The 21,959-nt window shown below is 29.2% G+C and overlaps 3 protein-coding genes across 9 annotated transcripts; 2 read left to right on the forward strand and 1 right to left on the reverse strand.

Annotated features, from left to right (window-relative positions):
• The first annotated feature begins 932 nt into the window (after positions 1-932).
• LOC117210010 (rho GTPase-activating protein 1) lies at positions 933-5,073 on the forward strand. The gene is made up of 10 exons (XM_033452546.1): positions 933-1,201; positions 1,854-1,961; positions 2,227-2,370; positions 2,637-2,817; positions 2,913-3,131; positions 3,210-3,308; positions 3,380-3,567; positions 3,688-3,888; positions 3,968-4,074; positions 4,162-5,073. The coding sequence occupies exons 1-10, from the start codon at positions 1,153-1,155 to the stop codon at positions 4,333-4,335; spliced, it is 1,470 nt and encodes a 489-aa protein (XP_033308437.1). The 5' UTR covers positions 933-1,152; the 3' UTR covers positions 4,336-5,073.
• A 1,068-nt stretch (positions 5,074-6,141) lies between these two features.
• Positions 6,142-7,811, reverse strand: LOC117210012 (ras-related protein Rab-21). Its single transcript, XM_033452555.1, has 4 exons — positions 7,507-7,811; positions 7,167-7,334; positions 6,984-7,102; positions 6,142-6,912 (listed from the first exon to the last, which is right to left on the reverse strand). The coding sequence occupies exons 1-4, from the start codon at positions 7,654-7,656 to the stop codon at positions 6,672-6,674; spliced, it is 678 nt and encodes a 225-aa protein (XP_033308446.1). The 5' UTR covers positions 7,657-7,811; the 3' UTR covers positions 6,142-6,671.
• Positions 7,812-8,999: 1,188 nt separating this feature from the next.
• Positions 9,000-18,974, forward strand: LOC117210011. Of its 7 annotated transcripts, none has more exons than XM_033452551.1 (8): positions 9,019-9,085; positions 13,819-14,125; positions 14,211-14,338; positions 14,418-14,516; positions 14,607-14,760; positions 14,862-15,039; positions 15,125-15,290; positions 15,447-18,974. In XM_033452551.1, the coding sequence occupies exons 4-8, from the start codon at positions 14,443-14,445 to the stop codon at positions 16,066-16,068; spliced, it is 1,194 nt and encodes a 397-aa protein (XP_033308442.1). In that variant the 5' UTR covers positions 9,019-9,085; positions 13,819-14,125; positions 14,211-14,338; positions 14,418-14,442; the 3' UTR covers positions 16,069-18,974. The 7 variants fall into 7 exon arrangements, with proteins under 7 accessions (XP_033308438.1, XP_033308440.1, XP_033308442.1 ...); XM_033452550.1 differs by having other exon boundaries at positions 14,421-14,516; XM_033452552.1 differs by lacking the exon at positions 9,019-9,085 and adding an exon at positions 9,089-9,186 and having other exon boundaries at positions 14,421-14,516.
• Positions 18,975-21,959: the final 2,985 nt, after the last annotated feature.

Consider the following 21,959-nt stretch of genomic DNA (forward strand, 5'->3'; position numbering starts at 1 on the left):
TAAAGAAATAAATCTGTATAAAACTAGTTTTTTGTAAAGGAGAATGAACAATAATGTGATTCATGCAACATATTTATTAAAATATAATTTAAATCATCGCAAAAACATTTGATTTTAATTCAAATGATATATTGCACAAAATCACATATTATCATTTACTTTATTTACGTCATCATAGCTTTGTATAAAAAATTACATTTTTTCCATACAGTAAATTACAGAATAATAAATGACAGAATGTACTCACAATATGTAAATATAATATAACTTCTATTAACAAAAAAATAATATTTTCTACTTTATTAACAAAATCTTTGAATTAGGTAAAAGATATAAGAAGTATATATATTTATATTGTTTAATATTATCATAATCTTTATAAATATTAAATATTTTTTACAATAATAACAAAATAATTTATCTGTTTATAAATTCTTAAGTATCTTTCTTGATATAATTCTTTTTCTTTTTTAGATAAGTATTTGTCTTCATTACTTAAAAAAAATTTAACTGAATTTTCTATTAATTATTATTATTATATTATATTATTAAGCAGTGATTTAAAAATTAATTTATAAGCAATTGTAACTGTCTGAAAAATTTTTTAGATATAAATAACATAAAAAAGAGATATTTAAACATTTCAAGTTCAAAACTCTCAAACGTATTAACTTATTTATTTAAAATATTTAATAGATATCATTTTTAAGATTATATTGGAATCAAAAAGTCAATCGATTGATATCCAGACGTGGATATATTTATTTTTTGATTACATACATAGATATTTCTATATAACGTAGATACTTATTTATTTATTTATTCTCCGCCTTAATTTAACGTTTGAACGTATCACGTGATTTTCATATTTTTAGCGCGCATCGTATCTATATCGCGAAAGTATACAACTAGCCAATAGGAATAAGTATGAAAATATTCGTTAATCGAGCAGTGGGGAAAGGGAGTGACGAGTGACTACGAATTACAATTAGCGACACAACAAATGAAAGCGTGACGTGAATACGCTGGTTTGCCATACCACGTCGGGATAATGTCGTTCGAGAAGAAAAACGTTGTTCGTTTGTAAAGCAGGCTACGTGAAAAGCCCCGTAATTTAATCGAGGCACTGTTTTATCGCACAGTTGCCAGAAAATGGAAGCAGACTATCAACCGACGCTAAGCCCAACACGAACTTTGACAGGTGAGCTTATCCGTCGCGATTGTTGACGTTGCTTTAGGTGTCAAATAAACGTCACACCAAAGTACAATATCGCCGAAAATCGTGATTGTAAAAAAGTTCACCTGGCATCGACGTTTTTCTGTTCGTTCTAGCGAGAAAACATTTCACGATGGATCTCAGTCTCCTATGTGGAAAAGCACATCGATAAGTGACGAATAATTCGCGTATATGACACGATAGTGCGTATTAAAAAAATTTCAGATTTGATCATAACTTGACATAGTTCCAGTCTTTCGTTCAAATATACATAAACGTATCAGTAGAAAATCCGTTTTCTTCTTAAGTTCCACAATCGTAGTGGTTTGTAAACATGGATGAAATACCATCAAAATATTTATTGGAGATCATATATACCGTGTAATGTGATCAGGGGAAAATTGATATATAACGAGAAACCGCGAGATGTATACTAGTCATCAATTTATTATGATACTTGTTTTGCAAAGATGTTTCTTTTTTTTTTTTAATATTACTTAACATTTTTTAAGTACCTATTTATAATGCAAAACCACTGATTGAATAAATAATTGGCAATGGCTGATGTAGTGTTTTGTGATTCATTGATACATATTTGGTGTAGACAATAATGCGCATACTTCTGTTTGTATGATAGCAATAGCTAATGACGTCGAAGACCCATACCCAAGTTTGTCAGATTATCATGATTATGAGCCCAACTTGGAGTTCGATGATACTGAGTTACAGACCACTTCAAATAATGGTAAGATATTTCAATATAAAAGAAATTCAGATTACTAAGTGTAGAAAGTTAAAAGTAGTTTTATGGAATAGTATAAATATGTAGAATATTATCTATGAGATATTTACCATGAAACATACTTTAATCTTTAAGTTATTCTTTTAAGAAATTTAAGTTAATTACTTGTGTTACTATTATATTTCTCTTGTAAATTCTTACATTAAATTCAAATAGGGTTTCAGACAAATAATTATCTTATAATATAATTGATGTAATGATTTTATAGCTGTACAACTTTTAGAAGAAAAATTGGACATAATTAGCAGTGGTGCTGGTACTGGGATAGATTATTTGGAGAGTCCAGTAAGCGATGGGACAATTGAAGAAAACTTTGAAGAAGCTTTGGTAGATGCTCCAGTTATCGAATCCGGTGTGTGACCTTTTATCTTCTGTTAGTAGCCACTAAATGTCATGGCATTTGGGGCTTAGCAGGTGAATTATGTAGATCATTGTACAGTTTATTATTGCATGGTATAAAAATGCACAAAAGCAAAGGTTAAATGACTCTTTTACTTGATCTGCAATTCATTCATTATTTTGGGTATTTATTTTATAAAAAGAGTCAAAGGGAAACCAAAAGGAAATTTAATGTAGAAATAAAAGATTATTATGAATATACTCTTTCATGCTGAGTAGCAGAGGATCTTGCTGCATTGGACGGTGAACTTGCGGATGAAGAAGATTATCTTGATATATCGAGATATGGCATTGTAGAAGTGGTTGGTGATGATAGTGCTGGTCGTAAAATAATAGTAGTATCTGCATGTAAATTACCTCCTGTTGGAAAAGAAGCGTTTAATCATGCTAAACTTCTCAGGTTTGTGACATAAATATATGAGTATAATATATATAGATATACATATCTTTTCTAAGATTTATTTCATTATTTTTAACAATACATTTATTTAACAGGTATCTCACACATACTTTAGACACATTTGTAGAACAAGATTATAGTTTAATTTATTTTCACTATGGTCTTACTTCAAAAAATAAACCACCATTATCCTGGTTATGGCAAGCATATAAAGCTTTCGACAGAAAGTATAAAAAAAATTTGAAGGCTTTATATCTAGTACATCCAACTAATTTTATTAGAATTGTATGGCAAATATTTAAACCAGCTATTAGGTAATTATTTCTTACTCAGTTGATGAATATTTTCTTTCAGTTACTATATTAATCTTGATATTATTGTTATTTCTTTAGTGCAAAGTTTGGTCGGAAAATGATGTATGTTAATTATTTGGAAGAACTGGCACAATATATTAATCTTGATCAACTTATTATACCTCCTCAAGTAATAGAGTAAGTGTTTCTTTTGTAATTATAAAACTTTTAGATTTATATCAATATTAATTGATTACATTCATTTGTAGACACAATGAACAGCTAATGTTAAAGAACAAAAAGAATTTACCAACCAGTCCACCTCAGAGTGCGGTGACAACACCAGTTGGTACCACTCAATTTGGAGCAAGCCTTACTTTTATTAAAGAAAATAATAATGGCGATCCTATACCACCAATAGTGCGACAATGCATTGAATTTCTTGATACACCAGATGGTATGCTTATAATTATGTAATTTGTATAATTCAGTATCTTTCTTTAAAAATGCCATGATAATAATATTATCATATATCATTTCTTTGAAGATAACAATTGTAATATTATCACGCTTATAGCATTAGAAACAGAAGGAATATTTAGAAGATCAGCTAATGTAGCAGTAGTTAAGGAACTTCAGAATCGTTGCAATCAAGGATTGCCTGTTGATTTCCAAGGAGACCCACACATAGCAGCTGTTCTTCTTAAAACGTTTCTTCGAGAATTAGATGAACCTCTTATGACGTATGAATTATATGATGAAATAACGCAATTTCAAGGTAAATATTAAAATACAATTTTGTTATTTATTGATATTGAGTATGACATAATATAAATAGTTTCATATTCTCATTTTAGCTCTATCGAAAGATGAACGCCCAAGAAGAGTTAAAATATTAGTACTTGAAAAACTTCCAGAAGATAATTACCAACTCTTAAAATATATCGTACAATTTTTATCAAGGGTAGGCTATTACTTTAATGATTACATGATTTATTATTTTCCTTCTTATATATAATTTTATGATAAAATATATCTATATTTATAACAGGTAATGGACAGGTGTGATTTAAACAAAATGACATCAAGTAATCTCGCCGTCGTATTTGGTCCAAATCTTGTCAGAGCACCACCATCACGTGGAATGTCACTCTCCGCGATAGGTCCCATTAATCAATTCATAGACTTTTTATTTACTCATCAGGATAAAATATTTATTATATAAAGAGAATATAAAATCGAACGCTAAAGGCCTAATTTGGAACGAAATTAATATTTTATGTATGTTATAGAACAGAAATCCTATAAATTCGGCTGCCATGTTTGATATTGTATAAAATTTACATAATACAACTTCGAAGAAAATTTTATAGGATTTTTATTGAAAAGTATGAGAAGTTCCTGAGACTTTCATTTTAGAATGTAAAAGCGAGAATCTCTTTTAGAATCTTCGAAGTCATATCAAACTTGTTGGAATTCGAAGCGAACGTAACAATTCGTGTATAATATTCATATTTAATTATAACATTCGTACTTTGTTGATTAAAATATTTTTATATTCAAATATACAGATAGAGAAATACTTGCATACCTAATGTCACAAACAGCGTTTAATTATACAGCTTGCACAAAATTTTTTTCTAGTAAATTGGTATCATGATTTCAGGATTAACATAAGGGACGTTAAAAGTAACGTAAATGGTCTGGTTGCTACGTAATTCAAAAGTGTGCAAAGTTATATAAAAATTAATGGTATACCAAAGATATATAAAAATATCATGAAATTATAAAATGTAGGATTATTTAAAGATAGCATAATATAGTAAAACTAGACGAGCAAATTACGATGATGTACAGGATGCCTTGCTCGCATAATTTTATTAACGTAAGGATTAAAATGGCAAACGTCGTAAAAGTCATGATAACTACATGTTATTATACATAGTTGATTAATATAGCCAAAGCGAAAAATAGTAATAAATTAGTAACTATTAATAGTATATGGCATCCTTTGTATTAACATTATGTATATATATATATATATATATATATATATATATACACAATATATATACAATATATATACAATATATATATATACACAGAAATTAATAGCACTGTATACAATTTTAGTCTGATTAAATGAGATTGTTCTTTTAATAATACATATAAATACAAAGAATCTTTCGGTGCATTGTTAAAATCATATTTAAATTAAATTTAAAGTAACAATAAAATTTCTCATTTTTCAGTAAATAAGCATTAAGTTACTGATGTGATTAGAACGTGTTTATGTAATACTTGGTTTGTAACTTTCATACAAAGAAAAACTATAACAAGTTCAAAAAGCAAGAGAATAACTTACATGAATTTTTGCTAATTTAAAATAGTAACAAATGATCGAAATTAATATTCGTTATTACGGTAATTTAACAATTAGACTAAAATCATTGTCAGGGTACCATGTAATATAATGTTTAGCATTATTGTCTGTTATCATTTGAAAGATGAAAGACACAGTAATCTTTCTACTGTCATATATATATATATATCTTTGTACATTTTCTTAAATAGTCCTGCCATTATGGGTTTCTGGGATAAAATAGGGGCTCAACGCCTAATATGTTCTCTGTTATGGAAAAAGACTAACCCAGACCTATATAGAACTGACACAATTCAATTACATTCCTTGTTATTAATAGAATGGAGATATATTGTATTCAAATATATAATTATTTATATAAAAATATTAGGATATATCATAATTTGTATATTACATAATGTATAATTTTCTAATCATTCTTTCTAATGTTTTAAATTTCTTTCTTATTTACGAATATAAGTAGTCCATTCGTATATTTACATCTATATATTTACACTTAGTTATTTAAAATTGTTATGAAGAAATGAATAATTTAACGAATTAACGATTATGTTGCTACTATAGATCGATTTGTGGATGTTTATAATCCATGTATGTACCTGTGATAGAATAGAATATTGTACTTTAGACTCACAAATACTGTGCATGTAATTAGTAAATTCTTTACTTTGTAACTAATTACAACCTAATCTGAATTACAAATTACAAAACATTCCCAAGAAATAACATCGTATTAAATACGTGTATATGTTAATTAACTTTTTATTAAAACATAATAGTATTTAAATATATATACATTTATATGACAGAAATACATACATCTAATAATTGTAATAAATCTTCTAGCTATATGATATATGTGGATAACAACATATTTGGTTCATGAGTCAACTGAGGCTCTATCAATGTAATTGAATATCGAAATACATAAAAAATCAACTCCCAAAATATAATCAATATTTCTTACCTTACACTCAGTTAAATTACTTAGGCTTAGTAGTTTATATCTATTTTATTTTTTGTTTCTTAAAAAATAAAATATTAAAAATTTTGTGATATATATATGTGGTTTATCAATATGTGTATGTACATATACATACATGCATGTATATCTACACACACTTTTATATATAAGACTTGTTTAAAATTAGAACCAATTGCAATACAGGTATTTGGAATTAAGATGCATGCGAAGAACCACTACAACAGGAACTCTTAGTTGGTTCAGTTTCTTCAGCTTCATCTTCAACTACAACAACATTGCGACGTGTACTACTTGTTCTTGTTAATGTAGACTTTTGTTCCATCAGATCTGCATGTTCTATCATGCGCAGCGTTAATTGGAAAAACATTTCTTCAATATTTTCACTTAGTTTGGCAGAAATATGAAAGTGCATAGCTCCAGTTTTATTAGCAAACCTAATAATCAAATTTTACATTAAAACAAATTGGAAAAGAGAAGAAAAAATAAAAAAGTAAAAGAAACTTACTCTTCTGCTTCTTCGGTACAAACACGTCTATCCTTTTCAAGATCTATTTTATTTCCGGCAATTGCTAAACAAATTCCACTGCCTAACATTTTCCTAAGCTCTGTAACCCAATTTATTACCTGTGAAATGAACGTTAATATAGGATATAAGAAAGTAAAATAATATTTTTCTTTAAATCTTTACCCTCTGAAATGTATCGTAATCAGTAACATCGTAAACTATAATGGCACCATTTGACATTCTGTAATAAATTGGTCCCAATGCATGAAATTTTTCTTGACCAGCTGTATCCCATATCGCCAGGTTTACTTTTTTTCCGTGTACAGTCAACTTTTTATTTAAAAAAGAAGCCTGAAAGTATAAAAGTTCAGAATATTTCAATATTTATCACGACTGACAATTTACCAATCATGAGAACATTACATTATTATATTATTCGTACATGAACAAAAACAAAGAAATATAAATTCCAAATGTAGATTAAAGTTCGAAATAACGATACGAAACATTAACCACTTTTTACCTGTAATGTACTGATATGTCTATCGTTAAATTTGTTTTCAACGTATCGTAATGCAACAGAGGTTTTTCCGACACATCCTTCGCCGAGTAACACGACTTTGAAATTATAACCATTACCAGTACTACTAATTGGAGTGGCCATAATTTGCATATAACTAATATATACACTTAGAAAACAATATGACAGTCGTAATTGCGCAGAATAATCGTTGATAGAACAATTTATAGAGTATATTGACGACTGACGATCATAACGATGTGATATCCACGGGTGGGGCCCCTCATGCGGCTTTGTCCCCCTCTACGCTAATTCTCTAAGCAGTGGGGCAGCTTACGCTTCTCCTTCTATACATTTCGCAGTTACATATTTTCTCAATTCATACTCAATTCATGTACGTAAAATGAACTATATTTGCATTCTTACAACATTTCCATTAAGTAAGAGCAATCATAAATAATCATCTTATTTTACTGTTTTGAAAATAATAGAAAAATTCTATATTAATTTCTCCATATTAGGAGCACGAAACTCGTGCGGATCCACACTAGACTCATGCAACATAACAAGCGTCTTGGTTTCCTTGACGACAAAAACAAAGTGGGGGAAATGCATCTTATTCGTATCATAGCCTTCTTATTAAAGTTTGAATAACAGCGATTTAGAATTGCCATGAACTTGTGGTATCAATGATAGTAGTATCTCTACTGAATAACATGAAAATAAAAATAATTAACTATTTTCATTTAAGTAACTATTTACCAAGTAAAAAATGCAAGCATCTATTATTGCTTCTAATGTATCTCCGGTAGATGGTTTTTTTATATTATAAGTATTTATTAAGTCTTCATGTTTCATGTCTCGAAGTTCAAAACACATTATTCTGATATTATTGGACTTCTACTATGAATGTTTTACAAGTCGAAGAATTATAAATGATTCATATCCAATAATTTCAACGTTACTCGAAAAAGGAAAAATTCTACATGCTAAACGTTGATAAAGTTTATCTTTGGTTTATAAAATTAAAAAAGATTTACGTTACGTATAATTTCTTTTTCATCATGTTCGTTATCTACGAAGATGGCGCTAATATCACTGTTACTAAGCTACCGCAATTTTATTCAAATTATTCTGACAAAACACATTTTCCTACGTGTATCCTCAAATTTGTCGTTTATATATAAACTTCCGTGCTAAAATTTAACTAAAATAATTGATTAAATTCTATTTGTATCTTAAAAAACCGTAATTTTTACTGTTCTAGAACCCTGGTGGTACTTTATCGAACTGATGTCCGACAAAAATCAAATCCTTGACCGGAAATCAAACTTATACAAGTAAGAACAAGTTTATAATTTAAGTTCCGTACATTATCAGTACACGTCAAATATAATATATAACAAATTTTTTTATAAAAAATATATCAACTAGACGTAAATAACGAGCAACGACAACGTAAAAATTACAATTTCTTATTTGGTACATATGGACGCTCGTCTGACTAGGACATGCAACAGACCCAGCGCCGTGAGCCTGCGCAAAGGAGCTCTCAAATCTGGCCGTCACCTGTATTGAAAAGGTAAGTACTCTACTGTCATTAATCTCAACATCTTAATATGAATTTCGTGAACACGTGTGAGAAGAATACGACGTATTGATAACGCGACATATTGTCAGCAGGTTTGTGGATTGTCATACGAAATTACTCATGCGTTTATGATAAATATGTTCGGAGATGTCAGCGTCTTCGGCTCCGGGCTCTGAATCTGCCAGGCTGCTGTATCATCATCGATACATTTGACATTTATTTTTCATTCCCGTCTCTTTATCTCTTATTCTTTTAATCCGTCTTTGATACACGTTATTACAATCGTTGAAATTTCAGTGGTTTATGTCAAGTGTAACGAGAAACTTTCACCAGATCGTAGGTACCGTGTACCTTCATGGATTTTTCGTTGTCGGCACTCGTCATTCCATTGACAGGATACTGAATAACGTGCAGAAAGTACCGTTCGTATAACTTCTTGGAAATCTACCGGTTGTTACGTATTATTCATCTTTCAGACCAACAATGATTCCCGCGTTTTACCTGCGCGGTATTCCACTTGGCAAGTAGACTTGTTTGTTTGTGCGTGCTGTATCATCTGTCATGGCGTGCCCGCTTGTGGCGGGTATCATATCATTGACTTTTCCAATTGTTGTAAGCTCAAGATATATGTCAGTTGCTATCATCGCATACGTTGCTCGAGAGGAGTCGTTCAAATAATTTTTGAGAGACTGATGGAAGAGAATATCATATTTATCTAATATTTCGAATAAACATACTGTGTATTCGTTATGACGGGGTTGGTTAGAACGGTGGGAAGGGAAGGAATCGACGATGGCGGCGGACTGTACCGTGCCACGCGCCATGTCGGTCTCTTGCTCGCGCACGTCCTTCGTTCAGTGCACTACGTTTGTCTGTAGATTTCTTTTTTTGTCTTTGTGAAAATGGCACACGATCTGTCACAATTGAACTTCAGTAGGGTTCCATATACTTGTAAAAGAAGCCTCATAGCTCTATCCTTAATGTTATATGTGCTTTGAAAATTGATCAGTCTTTTTACCTCTGACAATATAAAAAAAAAAAATTGAGTCGAGACATTTTTAGACGGAATCGCGGTCTTTGAGTTTATGCACTGTTATACCAGTGCACGCTAAGTATCTTCTCTTCTTATGAAAACTTCTATCAATATAACTATCTTGCCCATCATTTTTGTTTATTTCATTTTACAATATTAGCTTTGCATAATATTGAAAAAGTGCTTTCAATTTGAAAAATTAATTTTGTAAGAGCATTCGGCGATAGTGTTGAATTAGGGGCAATTTCGTTCTACGTTAGTATCAAAATTATAACCGTTTACATAAGTACAACAATGAGATTTTTATCATTTATTTATGGAATGATTTGCATTATCACATTTACATTTTTTATGTATAATGATTGTTCTTTGAAAGCGGCCATTCATATGGATACAACGTTTTTGTAATTATCAAATTTAAAGATATTATTCTCTCGTAAATATTGTCAATTTATCATATATCATGCAGCATGTTTTATCACTTATGATTAAAAATATTTACAAATGTCAATCCATTATTAATATTTGATAACCGAAGGATTTAAAATTATGTTTAAAAAATAATCGAATATCGAAAGATAATAACAATTTGATTATAATTTTCAAATGCTAAGGTAGAGAAATATGTCTCCATGTTTTTATTCTGACCAAAATACCGGAACCTGTTTTATCATAATGTAGGTCATCTCGATCAAATACTTGCGACATCGTTAAACATCGTTTCAACGAAATCGAAGTTTCTCAGACTGCAGTTATTTGTATTATTGATTACGATTTTATTCATTCTTCTGCCATTGTACGTATAGAGAAAATGCACCTATGCTTATTTCTGCAAGAACGCGTATACATAATTTGGTGACATGTATTTACATCGAGGGCTGGTACCTTCTTCTATTTTTAAATCCGTAGACAACTGTAAAAGTGAGAACGAAAGTTGAACTACTGAGAGTTAGCATGTCAGGGCCACGTTATTCGGGTATTGTGCACTTTTTATTTTTGATTTATTCGCTCGTACGAAAACGTTTAGTGTCATATTTGTAATAAGATTATTATATTCATAATTATAAACATAATTCATATAACAGCTATCTGATATGTAATATTTATATACGCCGTAATTGTTACATGTAGTTGATGGTTAATAACAATATATAGAAAATGTAAAAACTATTTCATTAATATATTCAAAATCTACTATTTTGCTTTTTATCATATTTTGCTACAGAAAAGAAAATAGAAAATTGATTAATATGATTCAATTAACATATAATAACGTAATATGATCATACAATATGTAATGTGTAAAATGTGGAAAAAGTATCTCATTAGTATATTCAAAATTTATTTTTCTATTTTTTATCATACAAGCATTTTACTAGAAGAAATAGAGAATTGATTAATATGGTTAATTATATACAGTAAATATCTCACACAATACAGTTGAGTAGTTTGATCATAGATGTCGCAAATTTGTTATTGGTTTTTATGATAGGAGGCGGTCTTGACATTCGGTTTGTAAACAAATACAAATGAAATATAGGTAATGTTTAATATGCGTGCAGCCAGGTCAGAGATCCGAGTCGTATCGGGATGAAGAGGCAACCGATCAACAAACCACGTGGCAACATCGCTATACCCTCCTCTTTTTTCCCCTTTCCTGTTGCTTGATGTCCCTTACATCGTCTCCCACTATAATCATCGACTGCATCGAGGCGAAAGCACATTTACATTTTTTTGCGTACAGTACGTTGCAACATTCTTGCTTTGAGGTTTCAACTACCGATGGCGCCACTCCCAGAATCAGTAAAAAATACATACATATGTTGTATATTGAAAGAAAACTAAGAAAGATTTATAAGTTCATATTCAGGATCGTAGGTAATACATTACGGGGGTTCTCCGTCATGTTTTATGTTTTTAGATTGAATTTTATTCCATATCTCAGTTTCCCATTATGTTAACCTACTAAAGACTATGTTAACGCAACGTTACATTTGTAATTTCTTTTTAATCGATACACATTATTATTATTATTAAATACGTATGTTGTGACTATTGTGATTAAGAAAAGAAATTTCAAGAATTTGCTCGATATTCTATCTAAATTTTACAACCTTATTAAGTTTGAAAAAGTGGAGTATTTTATAACATTATGATAATTCTTTCTTTTCTTTAAATTACAACATTCCTTTTCGTGTCTTCTATTTATAACGAACTTTTACAATATCTATTATTCTAATATATTTTTGGTACTTTGGCAGAACAGTATTTTACTTTATTTACATTTTTTCTAATAATACATTTATGCACACATTTACACAATATTTTATCGCTTGGTGCTTAATGGTTTAATCAGAATTATTTAAGCTTAATTTTTATGAAATTTTTATATATTTCTCCGAATGAAATTATTCTAATTTTATGTTCTTTAACATGTTTTAACATGTATAGAAAGAATTTTATGTTTATGCAGAGAGGATATATTTTTATAGATTATAATAGTAGAATATCGTCTATTGGATGGAATACATTATCAACGATACCTCAGTTCGAATCATTGAACATTTTGTTACGCTCCTGAATAATATCATCCTTGAGAAAAACAAGGACGGATGGGTAACGTACAGAGCAAATTCGGCATATCGAAGGAAAACTGGTTTGCCTTCACGTAGTACTTATTACGATACTTGTCGAATGAATGCCAGTTTGTGAAATGTGAACGCGTTTCTAAGTACGTAATAATGTTGCCGAAATAAAGTACACCCCTCTAGATTGTATAAATTTTATTGAATGTTACCTGTGATGCGCCACACGTCACTGACCTGCTTTTGAAATTGAATTAAGACAAAAGCCATATGGCATACAATGTGAATGAACGGATGCAATAAAATATTCTGTAATCGAAAGATTCGAGAAGAGATATTTATGAAAACCAAATCATGTTGATGAAGGTTTTGATATTTTCCATTATACATGTTCAATATACATACAGTAAATAATAAAAGAAACGATATTTATATACATTCTTAAATATCATGATAAGGTAGAAGCATTTCAAGAGTTTGTAGGGAAAACAAAAAATAATATTTTGGGACATTCCATGTTCATATTTACACATTATTTTGTTGTGGTTTCACGGTTTCTATTTTTAGATACCAGTTTTATCGATATACCATAATTTTCTCTATTTCTTTTCTTTTCCTCCCAAAGTGATCAATCTTGACTGAATAGTCACACAATAATAATCTTAACTATTATATCTTTTTATTTCTTATTTAATTTATTTTTATTTTATTTTAAACGTAAAGCATATTTCTGTTTATAATAATTTAAAAGTTTTAATGTCTATAATAATAGATAAAATTATATATAATATAATAGTTGAACGAAATTATATTTTCTTCATTAATCTCTCTCAAAATGACAGAAATCTCCACGCTATAACGATTCTATAATTAGTTTGACAATGATGGATATTAGTATGATGAAAAGTAATAATTTCATGGGAAGAAGATATACATTTGTGTCCTAATACATCGTACCTTGATTCAGCACATTTTATCAATAACGTTTAACATAGATATTAACAATAGTTTAGTATAATATGAAACAAGTGATTTTGGTGATTCTATATAGAAAAAAAGTGTTTGTAAAGTGTCGATTTCCTTTAGCACGTTGTTTTTCTTTGCAGTTTTATCGTGTATAATATAAAGTGGGGATTCGTGAGATTATGGACGCCCCCTAGTAGCATGCGTGCGTCAGAGAACGTAGCGTCTTGCACGTATACACTGTCAAGCCGAAATCGCGGTGTTAGTTACAGACTGGCAACAAATCGATGTAAACAAGTATAATAAAGATGGTGACGATCAGTGGTTTTTTCTTCGTGACAAATTATCGCGAATGAACTTTTTACATGATTTTTACATACTGTACGGACAGAAACGGAGCTAATTTTGATCTACTGTCACGATCATCGGAACATGCTGTTTTCAGTAAAGGTACATTATTTTCAGGACGCGTTTAAACGTACGGTTCACGATTATGTTATACATGTATGTTCCTATATGCAATTCTTCTTTGTAGGTAATTACTTACAATAATAAACATAAACCGATAATAAATTGTGAAAAAATATATTGGAATGAATTTGGTTGGGATAAACTTTTATTGGTTTTTTGTGAATTTGTTATCATGTGATATGCTTTCTTTATGTAAGATTCTACAAGATTTTAATCTGATTGATTATATGTTGATTTAAAAAATGTTATTTAATGTTTCAACTTTTTTCAGAAGCAGTTTGAAAATAACCTGCAAAATGTTTAGTTTTCATAAACCAAAGGTGTATCGATCTAGTACTGGGTGCTGCATTTGCAAAGCCAAATCCAGCAGGTAAGCAACATAACATAATTTTAATAAATACAGTCTTATATATAATGTATTGTTCTACAAATTAAATTAATTTTCTTATTTTATTCACAGCTCAAGGTTTACAGATAGTAAAAAGTATGAAGATGATTTTATAGAATGCTTTCAACTTGAGGAAAGAAGAACTGGAGAAATTTGTAATGCATGTGTACTTTTGGTAAAAAGATGGAAAAAATTACCTGCAGGAAGCAATCGTAATTGGAGACATGTAAGTTTTAATAAATATCACTTGCGTTAGTTGATTATACACATTTATTCTCACACAAATTAAATACGATTATGTACAGATCAATTTTTTGTACTTTACAGGTTGTAGATGCACGTGCAGGACCTGGCATTAAATCGTTGACAAAATTTAAATCAAAAAATAAAAAGAAAATGAAAGATATACCAGAAAAGTTTGAAAAGATCATGAAAAAGAAACACATGTATTTGAAAGCAGATAGAGATCGAGAACAAAGCCCAGCAATGAGCGATGATTTAACAGGTTGGTGTTTAACAAGTTTGTATTTTTAAATAAAATGTTATAAAACTATAATTTTACGATTATTTTTTGCTTTGTTCTTTTTTAGAAGATTATTTGAATGGAGATGGTAGTAAAGGTTCAAGTCGAGTTGGTAGTCCTATAGATAGTGATGATATTCCAGTGACTGAAAAACAATTAGATATCCAAGATGATGCAGAATCAAAGGATGATATAACTGTCAATGGTTTTATTGATTTAACATATTTCAAAAGGTTAGTCTTTCATTATTAAACAGTTAAAAAGTTTTTAATAATTTATAAACAGAACTTGATAGATTTTTTCTTTGGTATTTGAAATATGTATACTTTTTTATTTATTAAGTTCTAAAAAAGCTCTTCATAAAAGATTATACAGCTATATTATTTTAGGGAGATCATTTGCTGTGGAACAATATTCAAAGGTCCATATGGAGAAGTGATAGTGGATCCTTCATTGATAAAGCCTTGTATTGGTTGTATAGCTAGACAACAACGACAACAACAAACGAATGCATTAAGTTGCAGTCCTGTACATAGTTCTGCATCTGCCAGTCCTGTTCACAGTTCTGCATCTGCTAGTCCTGCTCATAGCGTAGAGTCTGGTACAGAGGCAACAGTCTCTAAGCAAACAAGCAAAACGTTTAGTGACTCATCATCTGATTCCGGTTACGATGAATCTTCCAACCAAGGAGTTGGTGAGAGTAAAATTACCAAAATTATTCAGAATGCAAGTGCTACTGTAAAACCAGCAGTTAAAATACAACCATTGAAAAGTGTTCAACTAAAAGCTATACCAGTATCGGAAGCTGTCAGGTTAAAAACAGATGTGCCAATTAAGTTGGTACCTATAAAACAAATCGATCAATTATCTTGTAAGCCATTGTCTTTAGTTTCTTCTACTAATGTTACTTTAAGCAGTAGTACTTCACACTCCATCGTTACCGTCCCAAGTAATCCACTTGTCGATTTTGCCATGCACGCAGCCTCCTCCAGGCAATCAGTCTCTAATTAATGTCAGTCTCTTATAGAATTTTAATTTATTTTTTTCTTATATAGTTAGATATATGCTACGATGGAAAATTGTGTGTTATGTATGCTATTATTACCATCCCAGGTTACAAAGGCTCTGGATAAGATTGTTTAAGTTTTATCATATCGAGCACAAAGAGTTTATAATGTTATAAATGGTGACAAAAATGACTTCATGTAATTAGAATAACTGTTATGATGTACAGTAGATAGATAGTGCTCTTAGGGATGGTTGCATAGGATTCATGTCCTTGATCGTTGGTTATTAAAAAATATATATATAAATATATAATTATATATATGATATTGTCTTTATGGACGTGAATTCTTAAATTGTATTCCACGTCTGTTAGATGATTTTTAAGAATGATAGTTGAAGAAGAGCACAATGTTTCTACTGAATACCGTTTGTAGCATATATAAAATCCTCATAAACTGCCATGCATTAATTGCTAACTCTCCACAAATGACTCCCAAATGTGGAAAGTTATCAATTATTTTATAAGTTTAGTAATTAGCTACGTACATCAAAATACTGTGATGACATTGTAATGTAATGTGAGATATAAGATTATTATTCAACAAGTGGCAGTTTATACTATCTTCGTCCTAAGCATTAGTTAATGTACTCTATGGTATACAAGTTTTCTTATCCATAGCTTTCTGTTTTCTGGGTTATCTATCATTGCAATTGTATATGTGAATATTTGTGTAGAAGTTCCAAGATGCCAATCACGTTTCAAACATTTGGGTCCAAAAATTTTAAAAAAGAATTCACTTAGGGTCATGATAGCTACATTGTACCAGATGCATTTGATATGATCTATATAAAGGTCCATGACGTTAAAATTAAGTAATTCAACTTAAGAAACGAATGTGTTCAGGTACTCTATATCCTGACCCACTAATAGCAATAATATGAAGAGTAACTTTATAATAAAATAAATGAAGTCTGTTGAATAGCATCATATCAATATGATGATATATTTAGGCAGTATTATTAGAGAGAGAAATTGAATGAGAATATGGCAATCAGATTGGCAAACTGGACCAGCAAAACTTTGTTATAATATTTCAGGGTGACTGCAGCATTAATATAAAAACAATTGATTAATACCAGAGTAACGACATATGGAGTAAGAGTAATGTTAAGTAAGTGAAAACTGTTAGTTCCTAGTTTTCAAAGATGGGCACATAACCGAACAAAAGCACATAAAAGTACCTGTTGAAAACAGATTTCTGTGATTATTGGAACATTTGTTTTCTATTTTTTTTTTCTTTTTCTTCTTTCTCCTTTTTTTGATCAATAGATAATCTTGTACGCACAATGATTATTCAAATTGAGATATATATATATTTAACCCAGGAGTTATTACGATTTTTTTAGAAACATATTTTATAAGATACATCTAAAATAACATGTAAACTCAATATTACAAAAAAAAGTAGCAATTCTTCATTTCAAGTTAAAATAATCTTAATCATGAAACCAAAGATGTGTGAAAGATATGTATTTATTTTATATTTGGGACAGATAACCCGATGAATAATATAAATTTTTATTTGAATATATTAATTGACTGTTGAATCAGAATTGGAATTACACATGTGCAATACGTAGCAATTGTTTTTATATAACATTATGCATGATACAAAGTTTTTTATAATCAATTAAATTTTAATAATAATCTACTTTTGGGATAGTAGCAATTTTTATAATATTTCTCTCACACAGGCATTTGGTTTAAAATTTTTAAATGCCGCGTTTTTGCTGCCCATCTGGCTTAAGCTCTTTGACAATCGTTATTTAACAAGGAAACGATAACAGTTTTTCATATAGAATCAAACATCGAAACTATGATTTGTATAAGGACAACGTCGATGACTTTGTCCTTTTACAAATTTTAATTGTACATTTTTTGGACTAGGAGACTTTATGATCTCTTTACTGTGAATATTAATAACTACGTTTTTGTTGTAACTCACACATTATGATTTACATAACAATTAATATATGTCACAAATAAAGGTTGGATCATAGGTTAATAAATCATATGTAAGTAATAGTATATATTGAATTTTTAAAACGCGAGAATAAATTTTAGAACTTAAAGGAGCTCATATTACAATTAAGATTTCTATAATATACTCGTTCAACTTATAACATATAATTTTTTAAATCTTTATAAACTTTCTATGATCCTTCCTTGAAACAAATAAGAAATACTTGTTTAATTTATTTATTTTGTAAGTTTATTTACTTGCAATATATGCTATTCCGTTTTTCTATATAAATTTATATATATTTTTATACAAATTAATCTCTGCTTTTTATGGAATAAACTTTCTGTAGCACTGCCAGAAAAGAGGGACACAAAGAGGAACATTTGATTCCAGGTCAATCTACTGGCAATATTCAATGAATTATTTATTTTCAATTAGCTTACATATATATACATACATATAATATATATTAATCTATTATTGAGTTATTTACATCTTAAGAGAAGGAAATTATAAATGGTGCCCACAGATTAATTAAACATTAGGAAAACATTATAAAATAAGCTTACGTAAGAAAATTTTGTAACGAATACAAAAATGGTCTCTTGTTTAAGGTAACATAATTACGTGATACATAAAGAATACAAATAATTGTGTGTTTTTTAGTGAAAATGTGAATGATAAATTAAAACTTTATTCATTACAAAGAGTACATATGATATACGTACAAGCAGCTATTAAAGATAATATTAAATGCCATCTGTTATAAATAGCTGCAGAAAAACATCAAATTATGTTACGTAACACAGTGATGTTGCATTAAAAATTTTAAAAAGTATTTAATTTCCAATTATTCAGATGTCTCTTGAAAATAGAACAAAGTGAGTTGCTATCATGTAATTTGAATTTGATGTCCCTTGGTACAGAGAAATATAGTAATTGAAATACATTTAATATGTTTTGATTTAAAGCAAATCTCGAGGAAATTTTTAAACGGTATAGTTTGTGAGATTTATTGGAACGTCTTGTGAATATGTCGCGAGAATTCGAAAATGATCTACTTAAAAATTTTATTCGTCTTCCTAAACGATTTTTTTTTAATTATAAATTATTGTCTGCTATTGAAACTATTGGTAAACTATTCATTCTGATAATTACAAACCCAAAAATTGATGACCATTTTTCTCGAGATTGATTTCTTCATCATTTCAATAAATCTTACAAATTATAGTTATTTTTCAAGAGAACGAAGACATCACGCAAGTCTCTTTAATGTACATTGCTCGAAATTTATAATATGTCAATTTTCTTCTGTTGTGCAAAAGTACATAATGGGAAAAGGCTTTTGGAAGAATAAAGGAAAATCAAATCGTCAGAGAAAATTGACATAAATTACTGATTTTTATACGAAGATTTTATTACATATATATACATTCGCATCGTTTGAATACACCGTGTACGTTAACTTTGGAAAATGTACTCAAAACCTGTAACAAAATAAGAAGAAACTATTATGATCTATGATATTCGAAAAAACATGTGATTTTGACAAAAGAACTGCGTGACTTTGGCGGATCGTTATTGTCGAATTGCATTACTTCTTTTCACGATCGTATTTCACAAAAATGTCCCTTGAAAAACAAGAACTGCTAATTGATTAATTGAGCGAGAGGGAGAGAGAGTAAGAGCGCGTGAGCGAGAGAGATACAAAACAATTAAAAAAAATGGTGCAAGTATTTTACTACAGTGACCTGGCAGATTCCGATATTAAAATATTTTGCGATGAGAAACGTAAGAACGATTCTTCCCGAAGGAATATACTGTGCAAACTTCTTTTCTATATCGATCTTTTGTACAACAGAAATTATTTAGAAAAAGAAAAAAAGGAAAAACAGAGGATCGTAGGCGATACAAAAAATTCTAGAATCAATCTTACGATCCGTACATAAAAATTTGTCTGACGAACAAAGAGTGGTCATTTTTTTTTTTTTTTTTTTACAGTGATTCTTTACGTTCTGTAATTTTAAGTAATGTATCGAAACACGATAATTTACATAGCTGCATTTATTTATATGCATATGCTAAAAGAAATTATGGTGCGATTCTTAGTCTGAAAGTTTTGAGTATTTTTCGTGCTTCTCCATTTTTATTTTTACAAATTACAAGCCGGTGTTTCTCCCTATCTATAGTTTGTTCCTTCTCATTCAATTTCATTTTTTTTTTTTTTGTTCTTATTCCTTTTTTTTTAATTTTTAATTAAATAAGTTTCATGTATAGGTACTGATGTATCGCATTAGACTTCTTTTTGTTTTAAATTCACATACATCGAGAGAGAAAGAGACAGACAGATTAAAAAGGAATGACAATTTCGAAGCACGATATAGCATGGAAAAACATATATAATTGTGATGTACACAAGCTCACGAAAATATTCGAACGATGATGTATATACATATATATAATTGAAATAGATACCGATCCTACAGAATAGATAATACATGCATATTTTGAAATAGAAATCAATGAAATTTATATACATGTTCTCCATACGTAATAAATGATTCAATTTCAAAATATCTATTATATTATAGGATCTGTGTCTAGTTCGATTGCAAATACACCATCATTTGAATACTTTGTGTGTCCTGTGCATGTGTTTTATAAGAAGATCTATCTCGCAAGAACGTTTTAGCTGTATGGTGATAATGGTGATGGTGATGATGATGATGATGATGATAATGAATTGAACATCGTGATTGTGCTGCAGCAGAAAGAGAGAAAAAAAAACTTTTACATCAATTTATTAAAGATATAACGATTGTGAGACTGATCGATGTATTTAGAAGATAACTTTTATTTACATACAACTATTAGAGATAGGCGAGAATATATTGTACTATTCGAGCATATATTATTAATGAAATTCTAATGATAATAATAAGAAACGATGACTGCCGCAACAAATATATCTCGTTATCGCAATGATTATTATATACATACGGTATGGAACATTTGTACATACATACATATATATACATATATATATATTTATATATATATATGTATATGTATATATATATATTAATTTTAGACTAACATGTCCAATTCCAATCATTGTACAATGATCATGGAAGTATTAAATCGTTGGTCGATTATCCCATGGTTTGTTTCCTTTTAAAACACAGCGCAACTAATGGGACGGTCGATTATTACGATTGAAAAAAAAAGCAAAGTATACCACCTTTCGCTATGTACAACTTTGTAATAAAACGATTTTACTTTTAAGGAATCCATCAGTCATGCAAATTGTAAAATGATAACGATTGTACACCATGAAATTGTCATGGTGATTCTTAACGTAGTTCAACGCACACATAATTATATTTTATCTTGATTGATTCCTCTTTCTTTTCTTTTTTTTTTTTTTTGTAGAAAAATTTATAGCTTGAATACAGATTGTATTTATACGTATTGTATATCCTTCTTTATTTCTTTTTTATTTTTTACAATATGTGTCGTCGACGTGACGTTAGAAAGAGCAAAGCAAACTCGACAAATCAACACCAATCGTGAATCAATGAATTTGTATTATATCAATATCAAGGAGGAAAAACAAAAATGATATGTACTTCTATTACATATATATTATATACATATACGCATATAGAAAAGTCTGTGAGATACCAAATTTTGATAGATAAATAAATAATATAAATCGTATATATATATATATAAATATAGAACATACTTAAAAGAGATGCGCAATATATTAAAAAATGTATCTCTTACTTTTATGTTTTTGGTTTATACGGATATACGAAAAAGGAATATTATTATAATTATAATTATAATTATTATTATTATTATTAT

Source organism: Bombus bifarius, unplaced genomic scaffold (genome assembly GCF_011952205.1).
Source record: "Bombus bifarius isolate JDL3187 unplaced genomic scaffold, Bbif_JDL3187 scf7180000008199, whole genome shotgun sequence".
Classification (NCBI taxonomy): domain Eukaryota; kingdom Metazoa; phylum Arthropoda; class Insecta; order Hymenoptera; family Apidae; genus Bombus; species Bombus bifarius.

Excerpts from the sequence above, each read along its gene's own strand:
- LOC117210010 (XM_033452546.1), top strand. The coding sequence starts at position 1,153 with ATGGAAGCAGACTATCAACCGACGCTAAGCCCAACACGAACTTTGACA. Across the intron at positions 3,132-3,209 it reads ATATTTAAACCAGCTATTAG|TGCAAAGTTTGGTCGGAAAA; the intron begins GTAATTATTTCT and ends TTATTTCTTTAG. Across the intron at positions 4,075-4,161 it reads TCGTACAATTTTTATCAAGG|GTAATGGACAGGTGTGATTT; the intron begins GTAGGCTATTAC and ends TATTTATAACAG.
- LOC117210011 (XM_033452547.1), top strand. The coding sequence starts at position 9,015 with ATGCAACAGACCCAGCGCCGTGAGCCTGCGCAAAGGAGCTCTCAAATC. Across the intron at positions 14,761-14,861 it reads GCAATCGTAATTGGAGACAT|GTTGTAGATGCACGTGCAGG; the intron begins GTAAGTTTTAAT and ends TGTACTTTACAG. Across the intron at positions 15,291-15,446 it reads GATTTAACATATTTCAAAAG|GGAGATCATTTGCTGTGGAA; the intron begins GTTAGTCTTTCA and ends ATATTATTTTAG.
- LOC117210012 (XM_033452555.1), bottom strand. The coding sequence starts at position 7,656 with ATGCAAATTATGGCCACTCCAATTAGTAGTACTGGTAATGGTTATAAT. Across the intron at positions 7,103-7,166 it reads ATTACGATACATTTCAGAGG|GTAATAAATTGGGTTACAGA; the intron begins GTAAAGATTTAA and ends TTCATTTCACAG. Across the intron at positions 6,913-6,983 it reads TGTACCGAAGAAGCAGAAGA|GTTTGCTAATAAAACTGGAG; the intron begins GTAAGTTTCTTT and ends TTTGATTATTAG.